The sequence below is a fragment of the Lepidochelys olivacea genome, assembly GCF_965140295.1.
Source record: "Lepidochelys olivacea isolate rLepOli2 genome assembly, chromosome: 12".
Taxonomy (NCBI): Eukaryota; Metazoa; Chordata; order Testudines; family Cheloniidae; genus Lepidochelys; species Lepidochelys olivacea.
The window spans coordinates 3,389,973-3,416,672 of NC_140422.1; the positions used below are offsets into that span (position 1 = coordinate 3,389,973).

General features: G+C 49.9%; 2 protein-coding genes across 3 annotated transcripts in view; both read right to left on the bottom strand.

The window, feature by feature from the left end:
* Positions 1–10,329: 10,329 nt before the first annotated feature.
* Positions 10,330–11,418, bottom strand: EXOSC6 (exosome component 6). The gene has a single exon (XM_084644532.1). It carries the CDS (start codon positions 11,274–11,276, stop codon positions 10,473–10,475), a length of 804 nt encoding a protein of 267 aa, XP_084500658.1. The 5' UTR covers positions 11,277–11,418; the 3' UTR covers positions 10,330–10,472.
* A 2,056-nt stretch (positions 11,419–13,474) lies between these two features.
* Positions 13,475–26,700, bottom strand: part of AARS1 (alanyl-tRNA synthetase 1) — a 49,420-nt gene continuing 36,194 nt past the window's right edge. For both annotated transcript variants that reach the window (XM_084644952.1, XM_084644953.1), the window contains exons 20-21: positions 22,266–22,379; positions 13,475–14,107 (exon numbers count right to left, since the gene is read on the bottom strand). In XM_084644952.1, coding sequence (XP_084501078.1) covers positions 13,922–14,107; positions 22,266–22,379 — 300 coding nt within the window. In that variant the 3' untranslated portion in view covers positions 13,475–13,921. The remainder of the gene's footprint in view (positions 14,108–22,265; positions 22,380–26,700) is intronic.

A 26,700-nucleotide genomic window follows, 5' to 3' on the forward strand; every position in this document is an offset into this window, starting at 1 on the left:
TGCCCCACGCCACAGACCTCTGGGAATAAACTTGCTGTAAAAAGGGGACCATGGAACTAGCTGCCTCTTACAGGGAGGAAATTTTGTGGCCACAAAGCTCCAGTCTTCTATGGCTGCATCCCCTAAGGCCTCAGGAAGGCAGGATTGTTTGGCTAGAGAGAGAAAGGTAACTTGGACACAGCCCATTTCAGATGTTTGATTAAAACTAAAATCTTAATCTTTGCCTCCCAGAGGCAGCCAGTGGGAATAAAATGAATGCACTAGTAGACAGGCAGAATCACACCAACTAAGAGATTGAAAAGACTTATTAGGCTAGGTCATTTAGACCAACCTCCTGCTAACATAGGATTGTCCCTGTGCTATAGTATTTTGTGCATTGTGCAGTTTCATTTTAAATGGCTGACTGATGGGATGCTGGGAAGGTCATTACACGGTGCGTGGACTGCCCCTTTCTGCACTAGAAGCAGATCATGGCTGTCTTATGGGTTTGTATAGGGCCTAGTACAAGGGAGACCTGATCTCAATGAATGGAGCTGTTTGGGAGCAGGGGTGTAAATTGGGAGTGGGAATCTACCTCCACCTGGAAGCTGGCCTCAGGATTTTAAAAATTCCTCTTGACAGCAGTCATGGAAGGAAGGACACCACTTGGACACTGCCCCTCCTCCACCCAGACCTTCTGCAGGGGCAGCAGCACTCCCTGGGCAGTTTACCTCTGGCTTCTGGGGGGCCAAAGGGGAATACTGGTATTGATGAGGACTGAATCAGTTTCAGTACTGCTGCTCCAGTGACATAAGCAGAAGGAAGGGGTGAAAGGGTAGAAGACTTGGAACAGGGAAAGGTGGGGCGGAGGAGTGGAGGGCATAGAAGCCACGTCACCAAAAGGCTAGCATACAGCAGATGGAAATAAATCCAGGAGGAGCCCGAAACAGATCTCGAAGGGTGAGAATAAAATGGCAGAATTGCTTCATTTTAGGTTAGAGAGTGTATCTGAGTTTCTTTCCATTACCAGCCTAGTTAATTGTGGTAGTGAATTGGACTGGGAGGTGAAAAATAAATAAGACATCTCTGCCTACAATGTCTGAAACCCATCTGAAAGGGGTGTGTGCAAATTCCCCTACAGACAAACATGACATCAAACAACTGCAGAGCTCACTGCAGGAGTCTATCAACAGATTCCTCAATAGCTGATAAACTACTATTCTACCTTCAAGGAGAAATCTTGACCCCATGGATATCAATGCTAAAAAAAACCCCAAAAGTTACCTACCTTCTCATAACTGTTGTTCTTTGAGATGTGTTGTTCATGTCCATTCCAATTAGGTGGGCACACACCGTGTGCTGCTGGAAAGTTTTTCCCTTAGCAGTATCCTTCGGGTCGGCTCAGGCGCCCCCTGGGGTTGTGCCTTTATGGATATAGGGCCCTGCCGCCCCCCCAGTTCCTTCTTGCCAGCTGCTGCGCCAGAGAAGTGGGAGGGTAGGTATTAGAAGGAACATGAACAACACATCTCAAAGAACAACATTTATGAGAAGGTAGGTGACTGTTTTTTTCTTCGAGGGCTTGTTCATGTCAGTTCCAGTTAGGTGATCACCAAGCCCAAGTTTTGGAGGTGGGGTTGGAGCTCAAAGGTTCGCTGACAGTAGCACCGCACTACCAAAGGCTGCATCGTCTCTGGCCTGCTGGGTAATAGCATAATGTGAGGTAAAAGTATGTATTGATGACCATGGTGCAGCTCTGCAGATCTCCTGCATTGGAACATGGGCCAGGAATACTGCTGAAGATGCCTGCTCCCTCGTGGCGTGTGCTGTAAGCGGGAGCGGGCAGGTACATTCACCTGGTCGTAGCATGCCCGGATGCAGGATGTGATCCAAGACGAGATCCTTTGGGAGGAGACTGGAAAACCCTTCATTCTGTCTGCTACTACGACAAATAGCTGAATGGATTTCCGGAATGGTTTTGTTCGCTCGATGTAAAAGGTTAACGCCTGGCGAACATCCAACAAGTGAAATTTTTGTTCTCTGCTGCTTGAGTGAAGCTTAAGATAGAAAACTGGGAGAAAGATGTCTTGGTTAATATGGAACTGGGAGACAACCTTAGGGAGGAATGCAGGATGAAGTCTGAGCTGAACCATGTCCTTATAGAACACAGTGTATGGAGGCTCATAACTTAATGCCTTGAGCTCTGACACACTCCTGGCTGATGTTATCGCTACCAGGAATGCCATCTTGTATGAGAGCTACAGCAAGGAACATGTCACCAGCGGTTCAAAGGGCGGCCTCATCAATCTGGACAGGACTAGGTTAAGGTTCCAGGCCGGGACCAGCTGTTACACATGAGGGTAAAGTCTGTCAAGTCCCTTTAGGCTCACCAGCTGGTCTTCACCAACCTTGCATGTCTGGATGGAAGGCCAAAATAGCAGCCAGGTGGACCTTTATAGAAGACAGGGTAAGCCCTTGCTGTTTGAGGTGGAGAAGGTAGTCCAAAATAATAGGTATGGATTGGAGATCCATAAAGTTGGAGACGAAAGCTGTTGTGAAGACCAAACTGAGAATCTCTTCCATTTGGCCAGGTAGCGGGCTAGTGGAAGGTTTTCTGTTACGGAGAAGGACTTGTCTGACTGGGTCCGAACAGGCGAGCTCATCGGATTCAACCATGGAGTGTTCATGTGAGATGCAGTGATTTGAGCTTCGGGTGCTTAAGATGGCCGTGATTTTGAGTTATCAAGTCCAGGAAGAGTGGTAAGGTGATTGGGGTGCCATGGACATTTCCAGAAGGTACGCCCTGGCCTGTGTAGAGTCCTATAAACCTATAAACTCTATCTGCTGCACGGGGAATAGGATGGACTTTTGTACATTCAGAAGGCGGCCCAGATCATCAAAAGTAGCCCTTATGAAGCTGACGTGTGCCTCCACATACACCCTGGAGCGGCCCTTGTTTAGCCAGTTGTCAAGTTATGGAAACAACTGCACCTATTGCTTGAGCAGGAACGCAGCCATGACTGACATACACTTGGTAAACACTCGAGGAGGCCGAACGGGAGGACTAAGAATTGATAATGAATGTGGTTCACCACAAATGTGAGATAACCTCTGTGGGAGGCGTGATTGAAATATGAAAGTAACGTCCTTCAAGTCGAGGTTGGCATACGAGTGCCCCGGATCCAAGGAAGGGATAATGAAGGCCAAGGAGACCATGCGGAACTTCAGTTTCTTCATGAACCTGTTGAGATGTTGCAAGTCTAAGATGGGCCTGAGGCTTCCTTTGGCTTTTGGTATTAGGAAATACTGGGAATAGAAGCCTTTTCCCCTCAGCTCCTGAGGAACCTCTTCCACTACCTTCAGCATTAGGAGCGAGTGTACCTCCTGCGTGAGGAGTTGCTCATGAAAAAGGGTCCCTGAAGAGGGATGGGGAAGAGGAGGGAGGGCAGGATTAATCTGGTCTCTGGACTGGTGTATCGTCCGAGGTGCATCTTCAAAAGTTTTGTTTCTGGCCAGAGGACTGCTTTGTCTGACCAGAGCCCTGGCCTGACAAAGGGTGAGGCCTCTTCCTATTGTTTCTATTCTGCCTGTGAAAGAAGTATTGCCTATTTTGAGGCTGGTAACAACGAGGTGGAGGCTGCAGCTTAAAGTGTTTCCTTTAGTTAGCTGGAGTATGGAAGCCAAGGTACATGAGGGTGGCCCTTGAGTCCTTCAGGCTGTGGAGCTGGGAATCTGTTTTCTCAGAAAACAGGGCCAAACCCTCAAAGGGGAGTTTTGTAGTGTCTGCTGGACCTTGTAAGGGAGCCCAGAGACCTGCAGCCAGGAGCTCCTTCTCATGACTATCCCCAAGGCCATATTGTGGGACACCGAGTCAGCCACATTTAGGGCTGCCTGAAGTGAAGCACGGGCAACAGTTTCCCTTCCTCCATGAGGGAGAAAAACTCCACCCTGGAGTTCTCTGTTAACAGCTTCGTAAACTTGGCCATCGCTCTGCAGGTGTTGTAGTTATACCTGCTGAGATCCAATTTTTCACTTCCCGATTTTTGGGGACGGTCCCTGGAAGCCTTGGCACTCCCTCTCATTTGCCACAGTCACCACTAGGGAGTCCGGCAAGGGGTGGGTATAGAGGTGCTCGTAGCCTCTAGAGGGAACAAAGTACTTCCTCTCATTTCTCTTTGCTGTGGGCGGCTAAGAGGCAGGGGTCTGCCAGAGAGTTTTAGTGGTGTCACTAATTTTTGTTCGGAAGTTGCAGAGCAACACGGGAGGGGCCCGAAGTGGTGAGGATGTCAACTATAGGGTCTGATGCCTCCACCCCCTCCTCAGCCTGGATTGCCAGGTTCTGTGCCACCCTCCTAAGAAGTTGTTGGAGCACTCTGCTGTCCTCCAGGGCAGAGGCTGTCAACATTCCCGCCACTGCCTCATCAGACGAAGACAAGGACAAGACCCTAGCTACCAGCGGGTCCTGTTCCCTGCTCTTGGTGCCGAGGGAATCTCATGGTGCTCGTTGTTCCGCCATGGCCCTTGGTGCTGGAGTGATCAATGTGGATGCTGGTGTCAGCGTCATGTCGGCGGTGCTGAGTGCGTCGATGCCGGTTCCAGTTGGGTCAGTGCGATCAGACCGTGGTCACACTGGGATGGTGAAGGAGCAAAGGCAGTTGACCCTGAGTAAGACCACTGGCCCTGGTGGAAAGCCCAGAGGGTCCAAAAAGGCCACTGAGCAGGGGGCTGCCACTGTCTCGGCCACGGTGCCAACTGAAGGTGGTCTCTGCCTGTCTGATCTGGAGAGGAAGGACTCCGTGTAGGAGGACCAGGGAGGAGCAGTGCCACTTGGTGCTGGAGAGCGGCATCTAGGGCTAGGAGACTGGTGCACTCCCCTGTGTGTGGCACCGGAGACTGGAGTCGAGGGGATGGTGACCAACGCAAAACCATTATCAGTTTGCCCGTGGACAGCACCGGAGGTCTCACGGGTGCCCCTGTGACCAACATGAGTGTCCTGTCTCGTCTCGGAGGGGAGGGCGGCGACATGAGGGTGATAAGATCTCTCGCCACCTCGAATGCCTCCAGCGTGGATGGCATCTGTAGATCACAGCCCTCACTGACCAGTGACAGATGGGGGCCCGGACTCGACTGGCCCCATGTAGGGGCAGAAGTCAATGTGCCCCTTGAAGCCGAGGCCGCGTGGCCCGACGCAGGTCTTATGGTAGCTGGCTCCTTTTGAGCTGGTCTGGGCGCAGGGGAGCAGCCCCTTTCGGGTTTCTTCTTTTTATGAGGCACCGGCGAATGCAAGTGGTGCTGGCCCCTGTCCTGTTGGAGCTGAGAGTCTCTACTCAAGTTCTTCCTCGGTGCTGCTTCGTGCGCTGGCGGTGTCGGAGCACTCCGCACCGATGAGGTGCCGAGCCAGGGTCCAATTGCAGATGGAGAGCTGCCTCCATGAGGATTAACTTGAGGCACTGCTCTCTCTCCTACCGCTAGGGGAAAAATTTCCCGGCTGCCATGCATGCAGCCTACGCACACCTGATTGGAATTGACATGAACAAGCAAGCTGTAGCTCACGAAAACTTATGCTCAAATAAATTGGTTAGTCTCTAAGGTGCCACAAGTCCTCCTGTTCTTTTTGCGAATACAGACTAAGACGGCTGTTACCCTGAAACCAAGCATTCTAAGAAGAATCCCACTGCTTTCAGTGGAGGCAGGATATCACCCAGTGGTTTCCTAGTAAACATATGGCTACCAGAGGCTGCTGCTTAGTAGCCTGGTGTGCTGCTATATATACTGATGGGCAAAAAATGTGTATAGCTTTATTGAGCCTGGAGAATAAATAGACAAGATGGGTACCATGATATTGAGTGCAATAGCTAGCTTCCTCTGCGATACCTAATTGAGCTAATAACATACACAGTTTTTGACCCAAGGAAGGACATTTTTGTGCGCCAATAGTTTGTGTATAAGTTATTTATTGCTCCAATTAGATGCTGTTCATTATCTCCCTTGTCCACCTATAACATTGTGAATGGCTCGCTTTGATTTGTTCATGTGTGACTAGAAATTGAGCTGGGACCTACTCTGTTATGGAGATTTATGGACAAACTGTAGAGATGCAGAAGCCAGAGCTTACGAACAGAACAGACCATAGTCTGTGGTTACATTTTCTGAAACCTGGTGAGCAGAGTGTCATTTTGGTGTCCTCTTCCTGTTCCCTCACTGCAGCACAGCTAACCGCTTTCCACTGCTGAACTGTGGTAGGAAGAGTGTCCCTGTACCAAACCTTCAACATCCCTATCAGATGCAACTTGGCTAGTCACATCCTTTACCTCCCTCACAGAGGTGTTGTGAAGCTTAATTTCCCAAGGCCTGTGAACTGCTTTGAGATCCTCCAATGAACTGTGCTACACAGCGAAGAATTATTTATTATTTGTCTTATCAACTGGCCTTTCTGCTTCAAGAGAGCCATATCATAGTGACTGGCCAAGGACTTCCTAGAACCCAACCCCACCCTGAGGGGAAGGATTGGTCACTCTCCATAGCACTATCTACCTACATCCAGCCTTATGGAGATCAGAGACAGCTGGATCTAACCCCAGTCTAGACAGACTTTTAGAAATCACAATCAGAAGTGCTAGCACACAAGGCTGGCCTATGTCTCTTAAGTTCACTTAACCCTAAGCTTCTCCAGTTTACTTTGGTAAGGGACATTGGCCCTCACTTTAGGGAGGGGTTCCTCTTTCCTCATTTCATGCCACCTCTTGCCCTGACACCGGTACAGAGGCCTTGATGCAGAGTGCTTCCAGATCAGTGTATCAGCTGCTAGGTAACGAACAGGTTATTACCTTCTTCCACCATATTTCCTAGCAACTATCAGCTGACGAATCAAGAGCTATATAAAACAACCTGCCTGCTGCAGCTCTGCTTGATTTCTGGTACCAGTTACAACTCACCACAGGGGAGAGAAATTCAGACACTTTAAATCATCTTCCTTCCACCCCTGATCCCACGTTCATCGATGGTACTTTCTGGCTTGTCTTCAGCCCAGAGCTATAACTAAAGATCAGCAAATAAGCTTACAGAGTTTTGCACAAGCCCACTCTACTATTGCCTCCCTGTCCTACCAATAATCAACCTTCCTGGAAGGCAGCTGTGACAGCACATAGCTCTAGCCGGTATCAGACTGACGTCGCCCTCCTCCGCCCAAACAAAGGGTTTTATAAAGTTAAAAAGTCAGTGTTGCCTTGTGACCTCTGCATTCTACTTTGTAAGCCTTTGCCTGGGGTAAGTTTGCTGTTCTGCCAGTGAGAAACAGTTGCTAGATAAGAGAGGAAGGATGGTGTAATGGTTATGATGTCATCCACACCTGGGTTCAATTCCCTGCTCCACTAGACTCACTAGGGCTAGGTCTTCACAGCAAAAACAGACTGTTTTTTCATTGCGATCACTAGTCCCTCCTTGTAAAAGTCTAGGAGACAAAGCACAGCTATGTTTGTACCTCAGCGTAGCTAGTCAAGATCAACCCAATACCCCTGCACCATGCAGCTGATCTTGGTTAGCTACATCCAGGTAAAGCTACAGTGCCTTGCCTGCATTAGGATTTCACACCAAGATAGCTATCTTGATGGAAAAACACACCTTTCTTGCCGCAAAGACAGGCCTTGTCTCTTGACGCCTCAGTTCCCATCTGTGCAATCGTGATAAGAGCACTTCCCTATCCCCCGGGGGGTGTTGGGAGGATAAAAACGTTAAACACTGTGCTCAAATACTACTGATGGGGGCCCATAGGTAAGAACAGCCCCATACTGGGTCAGACCAAGATCCATCTAGCCCAGTATCCTGTCTTCCGACAGTGCCCAATGCCAGGTGCCCCAGAGAGAATGAACAGAACAGGTAATTACCAAGTTATCCATCCCGTCAACCATTCCCAGCTTCTGGCAAACAAAGGCTAGGAACACCATCCCTGCCCATTCTGGCTAATAGCCATTGATGGACCTGTCCTCCATGAATTTATCTAGTTCTTTTTTGAACCCTGTTATAATCTTGGCCTTTGGCAAGGAGTTCCACAGGCTGACTGTGCATTGTGTGAAAAAATACTTCCTCGTATTTGTTTTAAACCTGCTGCCCATTAATTTCATTGGTGACCTTTAGTTCTTGTGTTATGAGAAGGAGTAAATAACACTTCCTTAGTTACTTTCTCCACACCAATCATTAATTTATAGACCTCAATCATATCCCCCCCTTAGTTGCCTCTTTTCCATTTAAGGGATAACAATATCATCACCTCTGCATAAACACTAACAGCTGTAATGCCTTCCCCTCTAGGACAAGACTCAAACCAGCCCAGCTGTTACAATGTGCTGTTCAGTAACTGTGGTGAAATCTGTTGCTGTCAATCCAGTTTCTAAAGCAAAGTTTTAGATAATTCCCCTTTTCCATATGAGCAGAGGCCGATATGCACAAAGCTACCCTCTCCACGCTAGAGGTGACCCCTACGGCTCAGAGCTGGAGTGGGCAGTAGGTGAAAGCTAGCACTGCCGCTACCTACACTGTATCTGATGTGTGGATAAGTAGGGATTTTTAGTCTGCAGGGCTGGGAACCTGGCACTTTTCACCAACACAGATGTCACTTAGAAAATGTTACCATCAAAGGGCCCATTAAAGAGGAGAGGATTAATTGAGACACTCACACAGATCAAAGCCAAGAAAAAGTGAACTTCACAGTAAGATGATTTATTATAGAAAAATGTTTCCCATACAATCAGTTATCTTTGGTCGTGAATTACAAATAGGTCTTATATATGCACTGGATTTTACTGGGAAGTGGTTTCTGACTGTTGCTCACAGTTTAGTCACAAAGCATAAAGGCGACACCCAAACCCTTTCATCATCACTTCTGTCTGGAACACATCTCCCAGTCAATACAATCCAGGGGCTGGGTGAGTTACACTATTACAGCAGATTCAGCACAAAGGATCTCATTACCAATTCTTCCTATTGTGGTCAATTATTAACACTTGCGGGCAACATGAAAAGAACGCAAGTGTACATGAAGCCCACAGAAAGAAAAAAAAAACTGCATTAGTACATGTCCATTGTATGGAGAATGTGAGTTAATTGGCACCTCTGCAAATTAAGCATGGACAGACAATAAAGAACCCCTACTGAGCAGAGTTGCAACCAGAGAGGTGGTAAGAAAGGGCCAGATCAAACCAAAATAATCACACTAGCCTACACTAGCATGGTTCCTGCCATTTTTAGGGAAAGAGAAATGAACACCAGGAAAAATGCAGTCTTGATTTTCAGGAGAAGAGTTACGATATAATCAACAAATGTCACAAAAAAACAATAGAAAAACATTTCAAACCATCTAATAAAACAGATCTCTGGTGATCAGCAGTATTTTTGCCATATCCTAGCAATCAGTTAGGAGTCAACAGAAACCTTTTAAAATCTAAGGCAGGAGGGACAGGGTTTTTTTTCCTGGAGCACACACCAAATACATTTATACACACCAAAATATCAAGGAAGTCTAATCCTACCAATGCAAAGATTGGACTGCTTCAATTTTTTGCATAGAACCAACAACCTGCAAAACCCAGTTAATATCTCAGTGGCATCTGCTGAACTGTATTAACCATAAAGTACAAAATCATTTCTATTATACTTTAAAAACACTTAAGAGTAGACAATTGTATGGCGGATGATAGCTGCCATGGGCACAATGTGCCACTGGGTGTGGGGAACTTGCCCTAAGGTTTGCCACAGTTTCTGTAATTTCTGCAGTGTTAAGTCTCTTCTACAAGACATCTCCAGCTCACCCCACTCAGTACTGGAGTTGAGAAGAAAAGAAAAAAAATCCCTCCATATGTTCCATCTCCAGATTCTGCTTCCTGTTTTCAGTCCCAATTTCGGTTGAAATGTCCACAATTTTCCCATCATGCAGGTGCAGAGTTTTCCTCAGGGCATGGGGGCTGCTTGATCGCCAGTGGAAATGTCTATGATGTGTCCCCCTTGGAAGACAAGCCTCAATTTGGCTCATTTTTCCTTGCTGAGTGGAGCAGCCCCAGGCAGTGGCCACACCGCCTCCTTGTTGATCCCCAGTGGGGCTTTCCCTTTGGCGACGGTGCCGCTGCTCCGCGGATCAGTTACTCCGTCCCATTAGCAGTCCAGCAGCAGGAGGATGGGATTGCGGCTCTGCTCCCCCCAGCAGTGGGGCAGGTCTCCAGCTGGCTTTGTTGGGGAGGGCCGCCCTGCTCACCAGCCGCGGGGGGGGGGGGGGATCTCAAGTCACAGATTTGCTGGCCAGAGGGGGCTGTGCTGCTAGGACCCCCCAGACGATCCCTGGGAGGGGGGCTGCCCCGTCCCCTGTTCATCCTGGAGGACAGGGCGCTGGATCGGTTTCCCCGGGAAGGGGGAGCGCTGGGCGCCGCTTGGAGGGAGCTGGGGGCCAGGTCGGGGCCGGGGCCGGTTCCGGGGGCCGTCGTTGATCCCCCGGCCCCGCCCGCCTTGGCTCAGGCGCTGGCCCCCACGGCCCGCGGGCCCTCGGCCGCCCGGCGCTCGGCGGCGCGCAGCAAGCTGCGACGCAGCACCGGGTAGAGGCGCTGGCAGCCCTCCAGGCCGAGCCGCACGGCCTGGGCCCAGCTCTCGGGCGGCCCGCCCTGGCCGCTGCCCAGCAGCCCGGCCACCTGGTTGAGGCCGGGCATGAGGGCCACGGTGAGGCGGGCGGCGGCCGCGCGCTCCTCAGCCTCGCTGGGCTGCAGCAGCCAGGCGCCGCCGGGCCCGGGCGCGCGGCACAGGCCGCAGCCCACCACCAGGTCGAACATCTCCACGCCCGCGTCGGCCAGCGCCAGGGCGGCGGCGGAGAGCGCGGCCGCCAGCGCCGAGCCGCCGTCCTGCAGCACGAGCGCCGTCAGCTCCAGCCGCGCGCGCGGGTAGCGCGCCAGGCGCACGGCCGGCGCCAGCGCCTCCTGCAGCGCCAGGCCCAGCTCGCGCTCGCGGGCGGCGGGGGCCGGGCCGGGCCGCGGGCGCGCGCCGCGGACGGCGAAGGGCGCGCGGCGGAACTCGCAGAGCAGCCGGCCGCGGCCCTCGGCCGCCTCGCGCGGCCCGCGCACGGCGCACAGCACCTTGGTGCCGCCGGCCAGCTCCACGTAGGCCGAGCCCTCGGCCTGGCTCAGCAGCCCGGCCCGCGCCAGCAGCGGCCGCAGCGCCGCCGCCTCCCGGCCCGGGGCGTCCGTGCCCGCCTCGCCAGGCGCCGCGTACAGCAGCGGGGCCTGCGACTCCTCCGGGCCCGGCACGCGCCGGTGGTCCAGCGCCATGGCGGCCCGCTGCGCTCCACGGGGCGCGGGTGGGGCGGGGCCGCTGCCGGGGGCGGGCTCAGCGGCGCTGACCGCGGGGAGTTAGCGCGGGGCCGGCCGTTAAGGGGGCGTGGGGCTGAGGTAGCGCGGGGCCGGCCGTCACGGCGGGGAGGGCGGGAGAAGGGGTAGCGTGCGGCCAGCCGTGGCGGCGGGGCGGGGCTGGGCTGGGCTGGGCTGTGGTAGCGAGGGGCCGGCCCTCATGGCGGGAAGCGGGGTGGTGGCGAGAGGCGGGCGGGAGAAGGGGTAGCGCGGGGCCGGCCCTCATGGCGGGAAGTGGGGTGGTGGTGAGAGGCGGGCGGGAGAAGGGGTAGCGCGAGGCCGGCCGTTATGGCGGGAAGCGGGGTGGTGGCGAGAGGCGGGCGGGAGAAGGGGTAGCGCGAGGCCGGCCGTTATGGCGGTAAGCGGGGTGGTGGCGAGAGGCGGGCGGGAGAAGGGGTAGCGCGAGGCCGGCCCTCATGGCGGGAAGCGGGGTGGTAGCGAGAGGAGGGCGAGAAGGTAGCGCGAGGCCGGCCGTCATGGCGGGGAAGGCTCTGGGGGGATTAGCGCGGGGCCGGCGGTGAGGGCGGGGTGCGCGGTTTAGCGAGGGGCGACCCTCCCCTGGGGCCCCTTAGCAGGGACAGCGCAAGCCCTAGGCGCAGGGCTCCCCACGAAGGCAGCCTGGGGCTGACCCCCTTCCTGCAGGGCCCCCCATGGGGAGCGGGCACCAAGCTTCCAGCTACCCCTGCCCTCCCTGAGGTAGGATGTGTGGGGCCCACCCTGACACCAGGCACCCTTGCAGGGGTGGCTGGGGATCAAGGGTTACTGCAGTACCGGTCAAGGATCCTGCAGGCTTTGCCTGGGGGTTTTGCTCCATTGCCTGAGTTCAGGCCCAGGAGCTGCTGTCTAGCTTGGTGGCTGGGCTGAAGGGGACATATGTTCCCGGGGTTACTGTTGCAGTGCACCAGACTGGCCACCTTCTCCCTCTAACCTCCGCACACACATGGGGCAGTATTTCACCAAGAGAATGACAGGGATGCTGGGTATTTTTGTGCCACAATCACTCCTCTGCAATCAAACACCCTACCGAGCCCCTGCTTCCCTCAGGATCATGCCCCCCCGAGGCTGGGCTCCCTCCTGCTGGAGACACAAGACGGTTCCAGATTTTTCCAAGCTGGCACCCCATAACTAAACTGACTCAATTACATCAGTGCTAACCTCTACCCTCCATGCACTACCCCAGCACAAAATGGGGCTTATGCTGGTTTGGGTTAGGTTGCTGTAGGTTGACTCGAGCGCTGAGGCATATTAGTAAAGTATCTGTAGGGCCATACTTGCTCTGGTTTCCTATGCTTCATTCTTCCTTTCCTCATTCCTCTGTTTCTTCTTTATGGAACCCCAGGGTCTGATTCATAAGGGAAGCAGCATAAGGCCATTACAAGATATTACAGGGTGAGGGTTACTAAGGCCATGCTACGGCGAAGCCACCCTTCCCCTGTCCCTGGTACAAGCCTCTTTGTATACACTGCTCCTTTTCCTGTCTCTCCAAGTGGACAGTGAAAAGCAGCTCTTAGGACAAATGAACCAGTGGATTCATTAACTTGTTCTTTTTGCCAGTAGCAGGCACCTACTGTGAAGGGTGGAAACATCTGATTAATATGCTGCTCGCACACTAAGTGCCCTCAGCAAATCAAAATGGCAACACTTAATTTTTCATTAACAATCACAGAATATCAGGATTGGAAGGGACCTCAGGAAGTCATCTAGTCCAACCCCCTGCTCAAAGCAGGACCAATCCCCAATTTTTGCCCCAGATCCCTAAACAGCCCCCTCAAGGATTGAGCTCACAACCCTGGGTTTAGCAGGCCAATGCTCAAACCACTGAGCTATCCTCCTGCTCCTTTTAAGTTCACAGCACTCAGTGCATATGTCATTTTATTAACACTGACCCAACACTGACTTGGCTCACAGTTCTAAGCAGAGAGAGGTTTCCCAGCTAAAGGTAGGGGATATAGCTAGAGCAGCTTAGATTAATACAGCTTCCCACATTATCTACAGCTGGGTAACAGTGGTAAGGGACAAAATAATGTAGCAGCTTGGATCCCAGCTCTAACACCCATTCTAATTACAGCTCATGCTTCCAGTGGTTGTAACAGGAAAGGACGGTTGGTATTCGCAGACTCTTGGCTTTCATGCATTTTAATTTATTTTAGAAGGTTGACAATATTTACTAATATTTAGCACCTTGGACTGTGCTCTGCAGACTTTACATTAGCTAGTTAATCCTCACAACGACCCTGGAAAGTAGGTCAGTATTATCAGCTCAATTTTAGACAAGGACCAGATACAGAGGGGTGAAAGTGAAGTGACTTAACCAAGGCTACAGCAGGAGACCTTAGAGCTGGATTAGGACACGAGTTGCTGGCTCTCTATCCCTTGTTTTGATCACTACAGCATGATTCTGCTTTTAGTCTGCTAATGCCTCAAGCAGATGGATTCAGAAGGAATGATGTGCAGTATCTGTCTCCACAGACCCCATTAAACTGTAACCTATCAGCCAGGCTGATGAGAATGAGGAGGGAGTTGACAGCATTCCCTTATGTGCCACAAGCCAGTGTAGGGGCATTAGGTCAATTCTTCAACTCGCCCAGGTGGAGCTTGGCAAAGTCTGTGGCCAGTTTCAGAGCCTCCTCTAAGCAGCCAACATTCTTGCCTGTAGCCTGGGCAGAGACATCTTTCCCACCACCTTTGCCATCCATCAGCCCCGACACCTCCTGCACCCACTGGTTGGCCTTCAGGCCCTTGTTGGCAACCTCCTGGAAAAGCAAAAGAGTTCAGATGATTATAAAGACAGCAAGGTTTGGAGTCAATTCTAGTGACTGCTGGGGGAAGGCAGGATTTCCAGGCTCTTTGCTGTAACTGACAGTGCCGGGGGTTGAAGGAACTGTCTTTTCCAGGTAGGCGGGCAAGAGCCCCCATCTTTGTTTACATCAGTGGCTCAGACTACTGTACCCCTTTCAGGAGTCTGATTTGTTTTGCATACCCCAAGTTTCACCTCACTTAAAAACCTACTTGCTTCTAAATTCAGACAAAAATACAAAAGCATCACAGCACAGTAGTACTGAAAAATTGCTTATATGGTCAAAATGAGAAAGTAATTATAAAATAAATCAATTGGAATATAAATATTAAGAACATAAGAACGGCCACACTGGGTCAGACCAATAGTCCATTTAGCCCAGTATCCTGTCTTCCGACAGTGGCCAATGCCAGGTGCCCCAGAGGGAATGAACAGAACAGGTAATCATCAAGTGATCCTTTCCCTGCCGCTCATTCCCAACTTCTGGCAAAACAGAGGCTAGGGCCACCATCCCTGCCCATCCTGGCTAATAGCCATTGATGGACCTGTCCTCCATGACCTTATCTAGGTCTTTTTTGAACCCTGTTATAGTCTTGGCCTTCACGACGTCCTCTAGCAAAGAGTTCCATAGGTTGACTGTGCATTGTGTGAAGAAATACTTCCTTGTACTTACATTTCAGTGTATAGTATATAGAGCAGTATAAACAAGTCATTGTCCGTATGAAAGAAGTAGTTACCTTGTGCAGTAACGATGGTTCTTCGAGATGTGTCCCCCTGTAGGTACTCCACTTTAGGTGTCGGTGCATCCTTGAACTGCAGATCGGAGATTTTAGGTAGCAGTGCTCGGTCGGGTCACCCATGCGCAGTAGTAGTCTCTCTGTGCTGTTGGCGCCCCATGTAGTTTGCGCATGACCCAACCCTTTCAGTTCCTTCTTTACTGAGGAGCTCGAGGTACAAACTCCAAAGTAGAGGGGAGAAGGGCAGGTAGTGGAGCACCCACAGGGGAACACATCTCGAAGAACCATCGTTATTGCACAACTTGTGTAACTACTTCTTCAAGTAGTGTCCCTGTAGGTGCTCCACTTTAGGTGTCTGTAAAGCAGTGCCCTATTGTGGACAATAAGGGCTTGGGAGTTGTATGTTGTAGCAGAGAGCACAGTAAGGCCTAGTATAGCGTCCGACATAGTGCACTGGGTGATGGCATAGTATTTTGCAAAGGTGTGCTCTATGCCCATGCGGCAGCCCTATGTGTATCTGTTAGAGGGACACTGTTCAGGAAAGTTATGGAGTAGCCATGGCACGGGTAGAATGGGATTGGATGCCTGGTGGAGTTTCCTTGTTGTGCAACGGGTAGCAAAGTTGGATACAGGTAGAGATCCATTTAGATAGTCTCTGGGTCGATATTACCCAGCCCTCGGAGCATTCTGTTATGGAGATAAACAGTCTTGGGGATTTGCGGAAGGGTTTGGTTCTGTCTAAATAGAATGCTATGGCTCATCTGACATCTAGTGTATGTAGGGCGGCCTCTTATGTATCCAAGTGTAGTTTAGGGTAAAATGTAGGTAGGTGTATGGTTTGATTTACATGAAAGGATGTTTCTACGTTCGGTAAAAATTTTGGGTGTGGTCATAACATGATTTTGTCTTTAGTGAACACAGTGTAAGGAGGTTCGGCCATAAGTGTCCCGATTTCACTGACTCATCTGGCTGATGTGATCGCTACCAAAAACGCAACTTTCATAGACATACGAAGGAGTGAACAGGTCACCAGTGGTTCAAAAAGTGCTCTTGTAAGGCATTTGGTACATGATTCAAGTCCCCTGGTGGTGCCGGTTGTTGGACTTCTGGGTGCATATTCTGTATACCAACAAGGAAGCGTCTAGCAGTTGGGTGAGTGAAGATGGACATTCCCTCCACCTTATGGTGAAAGGCTGTAAAGGCCGCTAGGTGTACTTTGACTGAGCTTATGGCTAAATCCAATTCTTTTTAGTTCTAACATGTAATCTAATATGATCAGTAGAGGCGCCGTGACTGCAGTTAGTTTTTGTTGGCACCATAGTGAGAATCTCTTCCATTTCTAGAGGTAGATATGTCGAGTGCTAAATCTCCTGCTATTTAACAACAGCTGTTTCACTCTTTCTGAACAGTCCAATTAGCTATGTTGGAACCACGTAGGAGCCATGCTTTGAGGTGGAGTTTCGCTGGATTCGGATGGAGAGTCCAGCCTCCATTCTGTGAGAGGAGATCCATCCACAATGGAAGACGTCATGGAGCACACACTGTTAGGCACGACAGGTAAGGGAACCAAGTCTGTCTGGGCCAAGTGGGAACAATCAGAATGTGTGCGCTCTGTCAGCCCGTATCTTGTGAATAACTCATGGGATTAGAGGTATCGGCGGGATTGCATACAGGAGTGATGTGTTCCACGATATGAGAAAAGTGTTCCCTAGTGACTTGGGTGCTAGTCCCACTCTGGAGCAGAAGAGTTGGCATTTGTGCTTTGCTACTGATGCAAACAGGTCTATGGATGGATAGCCCCATTTTTTGAAATATCGGTTTGAGGACAGTTGTGTATTTACCATTTGTGTTCCTCAGAGAAATGTCTGCTTAACCTATCTGCTGTTGTGTTGACACCCCGGAAGGTAAGATGCCACAATGGTTATGTTGTGGCAAATGCACTAGTTCCACAATTTCAGGGCTTCTGTGCAGAGAGAATGGGAGCAAGCTCCTCTTTGTCGATTGATATAGAACATGCATGCTATGTTGTCAGTTAGTAGGCGGATTGATTTGTTCTGTATAATCAGGACGTGTTGGCACGCACTGTATACCTCTTGGAGCTCCAGAAGATTGATGTGGAGCTGAGTTTCCATCGCTGATCACTTGCCTTGTATGGTGTGTTGGTCTAAGTAAGCGCCACATCCTATCAGGGGACGTCGGTCGTGCTTATTAGTGATGGAGGGTCCTGTTGGAAAGGGATCCCTGTGCAGACATTTTCTGGTTTCGTCCACCAGTGTACTGATGCAATAACCTTTGAGGGTAGTGTCACTTTCTTGTTTAGAGTGTTTGCTGGGCTTGTACACAGTGCTCAGCCAATCCTAAAGGCAGCACATATATAGTCTCGCATGGTGCATAATGAACGTCGTGGCCGCCATATGACCTAATAGTTGTAGGCAAGTCCTTGCAAATTTTTGTGGGCTGCTGGTGACTGTCAATATGAGATTAATTATATTTATGAACCTGTGGTGGGGCAGCATTGCTCTGGCCTGTGTGGAATCGCGGTACGCCCCGATGAATTCCAGTTGTTGTGTCGGGTTCAGAGTAGATTTCTGTATATCGATCTACAACCTTAGTGTGCGAAACAGTTCGATGGTGGTCTGTACTATGTGCGTCGCTTCTTCCCGAGTCGTACCTTTCAGCAAGCAATCGTCTAGGTACAGGAAGATCATCACTCCTCTCTTTTGTAAGTGGGCCATCAATACCGCAAGGGTTTTTGAAAAAACTTGAGGGGCAGTAGAAAGGGTACCAAAGGGTAGTACTCGGTATTGGTAGTGGTTGGACTCTACAGTGAATCTTAAGAATAATCTGTGAGCCAGGTGTATGGTAATATGGAAATAGGCATCTTGGAGGTAGAGGGCTGAAAACCAGTCCCCCCGTCTAGTGTGGGGATAATTGTGGCCAGTGTGACCATCTTGAATCTGTGGTTGCGCACAAATTTGTTGAACTTCTGAAGGTCTAAGATGGGTCTCCATCCGCCAATTTTCTTTTTGGTGAAAAAATAATGGGAGTAAAAACCCCTCCCTTTGTATTGATTTAGAACTTGCTCCACGGCACCCAATTGTAGGAGATGGTTCACTTCCTGTTGTAAGAAGTCCTTGTGAGAAGGGTCCCTGAAGATGGCATAACCCAGTCTTATGATCTCCAGTACCCACTGGTTCATTGTTATTGCTGCCCAAGCATAGTAAAATGGGCGCAGCCTGTGGCCAAAAATTGGGGTAGGAGCAGTGCAGTACTGTGGGGAATCATACAATATCAGGGTTGGAAGAGACCTCAGGAGATCATCTAGTCCAATCCCCTGCTCAAAGCAGGACCAAACCCCAATTTCTGCCCCAGATCCCTAAATGGCCCCCTCAAGGATTGAACTCACAACCCTGGGTTTAGCAGGCCAATGGTCAAACCACTGAGCTATCCCTCCCCCCAACCAAGGCTTCAAAACTGTGGCTTGGTTGCAGATGGTTGAGAAGACGAGGACTGGCTTTGTGCAGCCTTACATCTTTGTGGACATTTGTTTCTGTTGTGATCGAATTGCCGTTGTTGTGGGCGTTGGAAAGCTGTGTGTCTACTTTTCTGGTATGGTGTATACAAGCGTTGCTTATTAGGCAGAGTGTATATGCCTAATGTGCACAAGGTGTCCTGAGAACCTTTCATCGTATGTAAAACCTCATCCATTTTGGTGCAGAAGAGAAGAGCTTTTCCTGGTCAAACAGAAGGTCCTCCACCTTCAATTGAAGCTCTTTTGGGATCCCTGATGGCTGTAACTAAGATGCTTTATGTATTACAACAGCTGTGGTCGCTGTTCTTTAAGCAGTGTCTGCTACATCCATTGAGGCTTATAGACTTGTATAGGCAATTATCTGTCCCTTGTTCATGATGGCAGTGAACAGGGGACGTTTGTCCTCTGGAAGGGCTTCTAGAAAGTCTTGCAGCTTGCTATAGTTATCAAAGTTATATTTTGCCAGGAGGGCTGAGTAATTGGCAACCCTGAATTGGAGTGTGGCTGACGAGTACACTTGACGATGGAAAAGGTCTAATATTTTGTGCTCCTTATCCTGAGGGGGGTGGAGCGGAATTGGGGTTGTTTGCTGCGATGGTTGGCAGCTTCAACCACCAGGGAGTTGGGTTGTGGGTGGGAGAAAAGAAAGTCCATCCCTTTCGCTGGTACAAAGTACTTTGTCAGCCCTTTTACTGGTTGCAGTACAGTTTTACTTGTACAGTTGCAGGGGTCTGCCATATATATGTCTGCAATATTTGTAGCAGCTTGTGCTGGTTCTCTTGCACCTCCTCAAGCAGAATGTTCTGGCTGGCCACTACTCTTTTGAAGAGTTCCTGAAACTGTTTCAGGTCATCTGTTGTAGCTGGAGGCAGTAGTATGATGGCCGCATCAGGTGTGGAAGATGAGTTAGGAGCTGGTGAAATGCCTTTCTGTTCCTGTTCTGAAATTTCTTCCTCTTCTTCTGCCACCCCTTTGCGAGCCTCCGATGTTTCCCTACTTGGGGAAGGTGGAGGAGAATTAATTTCCCGTCAGGCTGGGGTAGAGGATCTGTATGTGGGCTCTATATGCCGCCCAGGAGTCCTAGGGAGGCCACTGCATAGCGAAAGGTGGCAGTGGGCAGAGCCAGGGTTGCCCATACCATTGTTGCATCTCATGAAATTGGCATGGATTGGTTCTGGCAGCTTCCCATGGAGGTCTCCTCTCTGTAGGCGAAGAATGCTAGGAGGAGAACTGGCTACCCTGTGCATCCTCCCTCTTCATCACTATGGAGAGACTGTGAGGCACATTGGCCCGGTGATTGCTCGGTGCCGAGCAGTGGTGACTGCAGTACCGATGAGACCACTGTGTCTTTCTGATGCAGAAACTGTGGTGGTGCAGATGTGGCTGGTGCCGCGCTATTATTGCGGTCCACCTTTGTCGAGATGATCAGTGCCATTCTCAGTCTGTCTGCCGGTGCCAACAAATGAGTCGGTGCAGATGGTGGCAGCATTGCCAGAGGAACTGGTGTCAGTGCCGAGTTCCACACTGGAGTGGTCAATGCCGTGAAGGAGGCATGCGCATCTCAACTCCATGTTAGTGTAGTGGGGCTTGGCAGAGGGACCGTCCACAAGGGGATGATGCTTCGGAGCCTCAAAGGTTCTCACTGTAGATGAGCTCGGCAACAAGGATATCAACCTCACCGGGGACCTCTTCTTTTTCTGAGTGTTCCTTTTTTTTTTTTTTTGGGGGGGGGGGGTCATGACTCACTTCCTAGATGGTTTGGAAGACTGAGCACTCCCGTTATTAGAGGGTTTGCTCTTAGAGTCTCTGCCGATGTGGATTTGGTTTCCTGAGGAGGCTGAAGAGATTTTTTCATCAAAATCATCTTGAGGCGGAGATCTCGGTCACGCCTTGCCCCAGCCTTCCGGTTGCTACAATGTGCACATTTCTGGGGGACATGGGTCTCCCTCAAACAACAGACACCCTGTGCGTGGGCGTTGGAGATAGGCATTGCCTCATGGCAAGATTCACATTTTTAAAATCCAGGCAAGCCGGGCATCATGTCCGCTAAAGTTTCCCAATTGGAAAACGAGTGAAAATTCTCTCTCTCTATTTATATATATACACATACACACAAAAAGAAACAGAAAAATTTTGAATAACTGACTAGTTAAGAGTCTATGTACTAACTAGCTAAGAACTATACAACTACAATCTAAAACAAATTTATTTCTAGAAAGAGAAAAATGAAGAGGCAGCAGTGCCACTGAGCTCTGTCTGCAGCTGAGAACGTAGAGAAGGAACTGAAAGGGTTGGGTCGTGTGCGCGCTACATGAGGTGCCAACGTCACCACGAGACTACTGCGCATGCACGACCCAACCGAGCACTGTTACCTAAAATCTCTGATCTGCGGCACAAGGACTCACTGACACCCACAGGGACACAACTTGAAGAAGAATTTTAGTTTGTACTGACTTCACAAGTGCTTTTTATGTTGCCTGTCGTAAAACTAAGCAAATCTCTAGATGAGTTGCTGTATCCCTGAAAAACCTCTGCGTACCCCTGGTTGAGAACCACTGGTTTACATTAAGCGCATCCTGGAGAGAGGAAAGAGGGGCTGGGGGACGAGAAGCCTAGTACTTCACATGGTCTATAAATACAGCATCCAGGGTGAAAGGGCCCACCCCAGTATATCAGTGAGATGGGAAAGAGAGAGCCAACTGAACATGGGGGAAGGTGCAGAAGGGGGGGAAAATGAGCATCATGGAAAACAGGGAAAAGAGAGGTGAGTGGAATTCATCTAATGAATGGCCATGAGCCTGATCCAGAGATTTCAGTCTGAAGGCTTGTCTACACAGTGTGTTTCAGGAACAGCTTTCAAAGTAGGTTACACTACACTAGCAACAAGGTACTCTTATTCCAGATGAATGTGGCATTATGCCAGAATAGCTGTTTCTGAATAACCCCCGTTGTATAGCCCTGAAACTACCCAGGAGGTTTGTCCTTAAATTGGACTGAATTACTGAAGTTATTCTTCAGTATGGCATCCCTTTCGCACCTTGTGCCTGACCCAGTTCCCTCTCAAGCAGATCTTGGGACCACTGGCACACAATTAAAGTGCCAAGCAAAGCAGCCGACACACACGTTCCTTACTGGAGCAGGGAGCTCTCACTCATGGAATCTTCACTGCATATAGTTCGCACCTGCCACTCTGCAATGCCCAAGCCTGGCTCCAGCATCTACAGCTCGTGTCACCTCAGGAAGCTCAGACTCTTGGTTTGCTCTTTCTAGCAGGACAAAACCCTGCACTTGCACCAGTAACAGAACAAAAAACTGGAATATGCCATTGGATGCCAGTGCAAGGCTGAAGGGGCGCAGTCAGAGCAAGAGGACAGGAATGAGAGGAAACACCAGGTAATACTCCTTCAGAGCCTCTTTCCTCAGTAGCAGCTGCCCATTTTATAGGATCCTAATTCAAGGGCAGTGTCTGTTCCCATTTTTTGATCTCTTGTCTTACAACAGTGGTCCCCAAAAACTTTTCAGGGTTGCCCCACCCACCCAGGGGGAAAGGGGCCAAAGCTGTGGTCACAGCTGGGGGTGTGGCGGGGTTGGGTGGCACTGCCTCCCCACTCCCCAAGGGGGCTAGCCCGGGCCCCGCCAAACCTTCCTCTGTGCCCTCCCAGTGGGGTGCACCCCACAGTTTGGGGACCACTGTCTTACATGGTGCAGTCCCCATTACAGACACTCCCTGTGCATGAGGGGTGCAGAAATCCTGTAGTGGCCCCCAGCTGGTGGTGAGTGCTCTAACACTCCATTTGAATGGCTGCAGGGTGGGCACATGGATGGGCACACACACACGGTACTACCTGCGGTACTTGGCATAAGCAGGTAATCTTTCCAGCTTCATTATCCACTGAGAAGAGCATGGCTGCAGTCTGAGGGGAATAAGCCTTGAATAGCTTCAGAGATTCATTCAGGGCCTGTGGAGTGACACATACATATACAGAGAAATGGCAAGAGCCAGTCCATCCCAGCATACCTTCCACCTGGCCTAGGAACACACTGCACATTACAAGCTCCCACACAGGTTATTCTGCAGTCCCAGCCAGGACGGTCCCCCGTGGCCCTGAAGATAACTTGACACAAGCCATTGCCAGGCCGAGATCCTGGATCAAGACCTTCCTCATGCATTTTGCCTTGAAGCAGCGAGGAGCACCTTTGCAGCACTCAGATTCCCAGGAGTGCAGCGTAGGCTGCATGGATCCTCTAGAGTTGGAGTACTGTGCTTCTGAAGCCCACACAGACTCTACCCCCGAGCTGCGCCAGCTCCCCAGTCCATACCGAACTCTCAGCCTCATTCAGTTCCCTGTCTTTGGTCACTTGAGGCCTCATAAATCTGCAGCTCTTCAGCCACAAAACCAGTGAAACCATGGTTTGCAAGTGGGTATAAGCGAGGAGAGGGGAGAGCTGCTCAGAACAAAGTGAGGAAATGACCACCTTCTTAGCATGCATACAGCTTGGGGTGGGTGATGGGGAACCTGCACAGGGAGACTGAGACCCTCTGTTGTGGCCTGCAAGACCTGAAAAGTGATAAAAAGTGATACCTAGAGTACTCAAGGAGCTGACTGAGGAGATGTCTGAGCCATTACTGGTTATCTTTGAAAAGTCATGGAAGATGGGATAGATTCCAGAGGACTGAAAAGGGCAAATATAGCGCCACACTAAAAAATGGTGACTAAGGAAAACCCGGGGAATTACAGACCAATCAGCTTAACTTCAGTACTCGGAAAGATAATGGAACAAATAACTAAGCAATCATTTTATAAACACCGAGCAGATAATAAGGTGGTAAGTAACAGCATGGATTTGTCAAGAACAAAATCGTGTCAAACCAAGCTAACAGCTTTCTTTGACATGGTAACAGGCCTTGTGAATAGAGGGAAGCGTAAATGTGGTATATCTAAGTAAGGCTTTTGATACTGTCTCACAAACTAGGGAAATATAACCTGGATGGAGCTACTATAAAGGTGGGTGAATAACTGGTTGGAAAACCATTCCCAGAGAATAGTTGTCGGTGGTTCAAGTCAAGCTGGAAGGGCATACCAAATGCGGTTCCACAGGGATCAGTTCTTGGTCCAGTTCTGTTCAATATCTTCATCAATGATTTAGATAATGGCAGAAAGAGCACACTTATAAAATTTGTGGATGATACCAAGCTGGGAGGGGTTGTAAGTGCTTTGGAGGATAGGATTAAAATTCAAAATGATCTGCATAAACTGGAGAAATGGCCTGAAATAAACTGGATGAAATTCAAGGACAAATGCAAAGTACTCTACTTAGGAAGGAACAATCAGTTGCACACGTACAAAATGGGAAATGACTGCCTAGGAAGAAGTACTGCGGAAAGGGATCTGGAGGTCATAGTGGACCACAAGCTAAATATGAGCTAACAGTGTAACACTGTTGGAAAAAAAGCAAACATTCTGGGATATATCAGCAGGGGTGTTGTAAGCAAAACACAAGAAGTAATTCTTCTGCTCTACTCTGTGTTGATTAGGCCTCAGCTGGAGTACTGTGTCCAGTTCTGGGCACCACATTTCAGGAAAGATGTGGTCAAACTGGAGAAAGTCCAGAGAATAGCGACAAAAATGATTAAAGGTCTAGAAACTAGCTATGAGGGAAGATTGAAAAAATTGAGTTTGTTTAGTCTGAGAAAAGAAGAAAGAGGGGACAGAGACTTGGTAGTATAACTCACATGACTGGAGTACTGTCATGGATGGATATAAACTGTTCAGGAAGGACAGGCAGGGCAGAAAAGGTGGGGGAGTTGCACTGTATGTAAGAGAGCAGTATGACTGCTCAGAGCTCCGGTATGAAACTGCAGAAAAACCTGAGAGTCTCTGGATTAAGTTTAGAAGTGTGAGCAACAAGGGTGATGTCGTGGTGGGAGTCTGCTACAGACCACCGGACCAGGGGGATGAGGTGGACAGGGCTTTCTTCCGGCAACTAACGGAAGTTACTAGATCGCAGGCCCTGGTTCTCATGGGAGACTTCAATCACCAATATCTGCTGGGAGAGCAATACAGCAGTGCACAGACAATCCAGGACGTTTTTGGAAAGTGTAGGGGACAATTTCCTGGTGCAAGTGCTGGAGGAACCAAAGAGGGGCAGAGCTCTTCTTGACCTGCTGCTCACAAACAGGGAAGAATTAGTAGGGGAAGCAAAAGTGGATGGGAACCTGGGAGGCAGTGACCATGAGATGGTCGAGTTCAGGATCCTGACAAAAGGAAGAAAGGAGAGCAGCAGAATACGGACCCTGGACTTCAGAAAAGCAGACTTTGACAATCTCAGGGAACTGATGGGCAGGATCCTCTGGGAGAATAACATGAGGGGGAAAGGAGTCCAGGAGAGCTGGCTGTATTTTAAAGAATCCTTATTGAGGTTACAGAGACAAACCGTCCCGATGTGTAGAAAGAACAGTAAATATGGCAGGCGACCAGCTTGGCTTAACAGTGAAATCCTTGCTGATCTTAAACACAAAAAAGAAGCTTACAAGAAGTGGAAGATTGCACAGATGACCAGGGAAGAGTATAAAAATATTGCTCAGGCATGCAGGAGTGAAATCAGGAAGGCCAAATCACACTTGGAGTTGCAGCTAGCAAGAGATGTTAAGAGTAACCAGAAGGATTTCTTCAGGTATGTTAGCAACAAGAAGAAAGTCAAGGAAAGTGTGGGCCCCTTACTGAATGAGAGAGGCAACCTAGTGACAGAGGATGTGGAAAAAGCTAATGTACTCAATGCTTTTTTTGCCTCTGTCTTCACGAACAAGGTCAGCTCCTAGACTGCTGCACTGGGCAGCACAGCATGGGAAGGAGGTGACCAGCCCTCTGTGGAGAAGGAAGTGGTTCAGGACTATTTAGAAAAGCTGGATGAGCACAAGTCCATGGGGCCGGATGTGCTGCATCCGAGAGTGCTAAATGAGTTGACAGATGTGATTGCAGAGTTATTGGCCATTATCTTTGAAAACTCATGACGATCGGGGGAGGTTCCGGATGACTGAAAGAAGGCTAATGTAGTGCCCATCTTTAAAAAAGGGAAGGAGGATCCTGGGAACTACAGGCCAGTCAGCCTCACCTCAGTCCCTGGAAAAATCATGGAGCAGGTCCTCAAGGAATCAATTCTGAAGCACTTAGAGGAGAGGAAAGTGATCAGGAACAGTCAACATGGATTCATGCCTGACTAATCTAATTGCCTTCTATGACAAGATAACTGGCTCATGAGGGGGGAACAGTGGACGTGTTGTTCCTTGACTTTAGCAAAGCTTTCGACACCGTCTCCCACAGTATTCTTGCCAGCAAGTTAAAGAAGTATGGGCTGGATGAATGGCCTATAAGGTGGATAGAAAGCGGCTAGATTGTCGGGCTCAACGGGTAATGATCAATGGCTCCATGTCTAGTTGGCAGCCGGTGTCAAGTGGAGTGCCCCAGGGGTCGGTCCTTGGGCCGGTTTTGTTCAATATCTTCATTAATGATCTGGAGGATGGTGTGGATTGCACCCTGAGCAAGTTTGCAGATGACACTAAACTGGGAGGAGAGGTAGCTACGCTGGAGGGTAGGGATAGGATACAGAGGGACCTAGACAAATTAGAGGATTGGGCCAAAAGAAATCTGATGAGGTTCAACAAGGACAAGTGCAGAGTCCTGCACTTAGGATGGAAGAATCCAATGCACCACTACAGACTAGGGACCGAATGGCTTCACAGCAGTTCTGCAGAAAAGGACCTAGGGATTACAGTGGACGAGAAGCAGGATAGGAGTTAACAGTGTGCCACTGTTGCCACGAAGGCCAATGGCATTTTGGGCTGTATAAGTAGGGGCATTGCCAGCAGATCAAGGGATGTGATCGTTCCCCTCTATTCGACACTGGTGAGGCCTCATCTGAAGTATTGTGTCCAGTTTTGGGCCCCACACTACAGGAAAGATGTGGAAAAATTGGAAAACATCCAGCGGAGGGCAACAAAAATGATTAGGGGACTGGAACACATGTCTTATGAGGAGAGGCTGAGGAAACTGGGCTTGTTTAGTCTGCGGAAGAGAAGAATGGGGGTGGAGGGGTTTGTGAGCTGCTTTCAGCTACCTGAAAGGGGGTTCCAAAGAGGGTGGATCTAGACTGTTCTCAGTGGTAGCAGATGACAGAACAAGGAGTAATGGTCTCAAGTTGCAGTGGGGCAGGTTTAGGTTGGATATTAGGAAAACCTTTTTCACTGGGAGGGTGGTGAAGCACTGGAAAGCGTTACCTAGG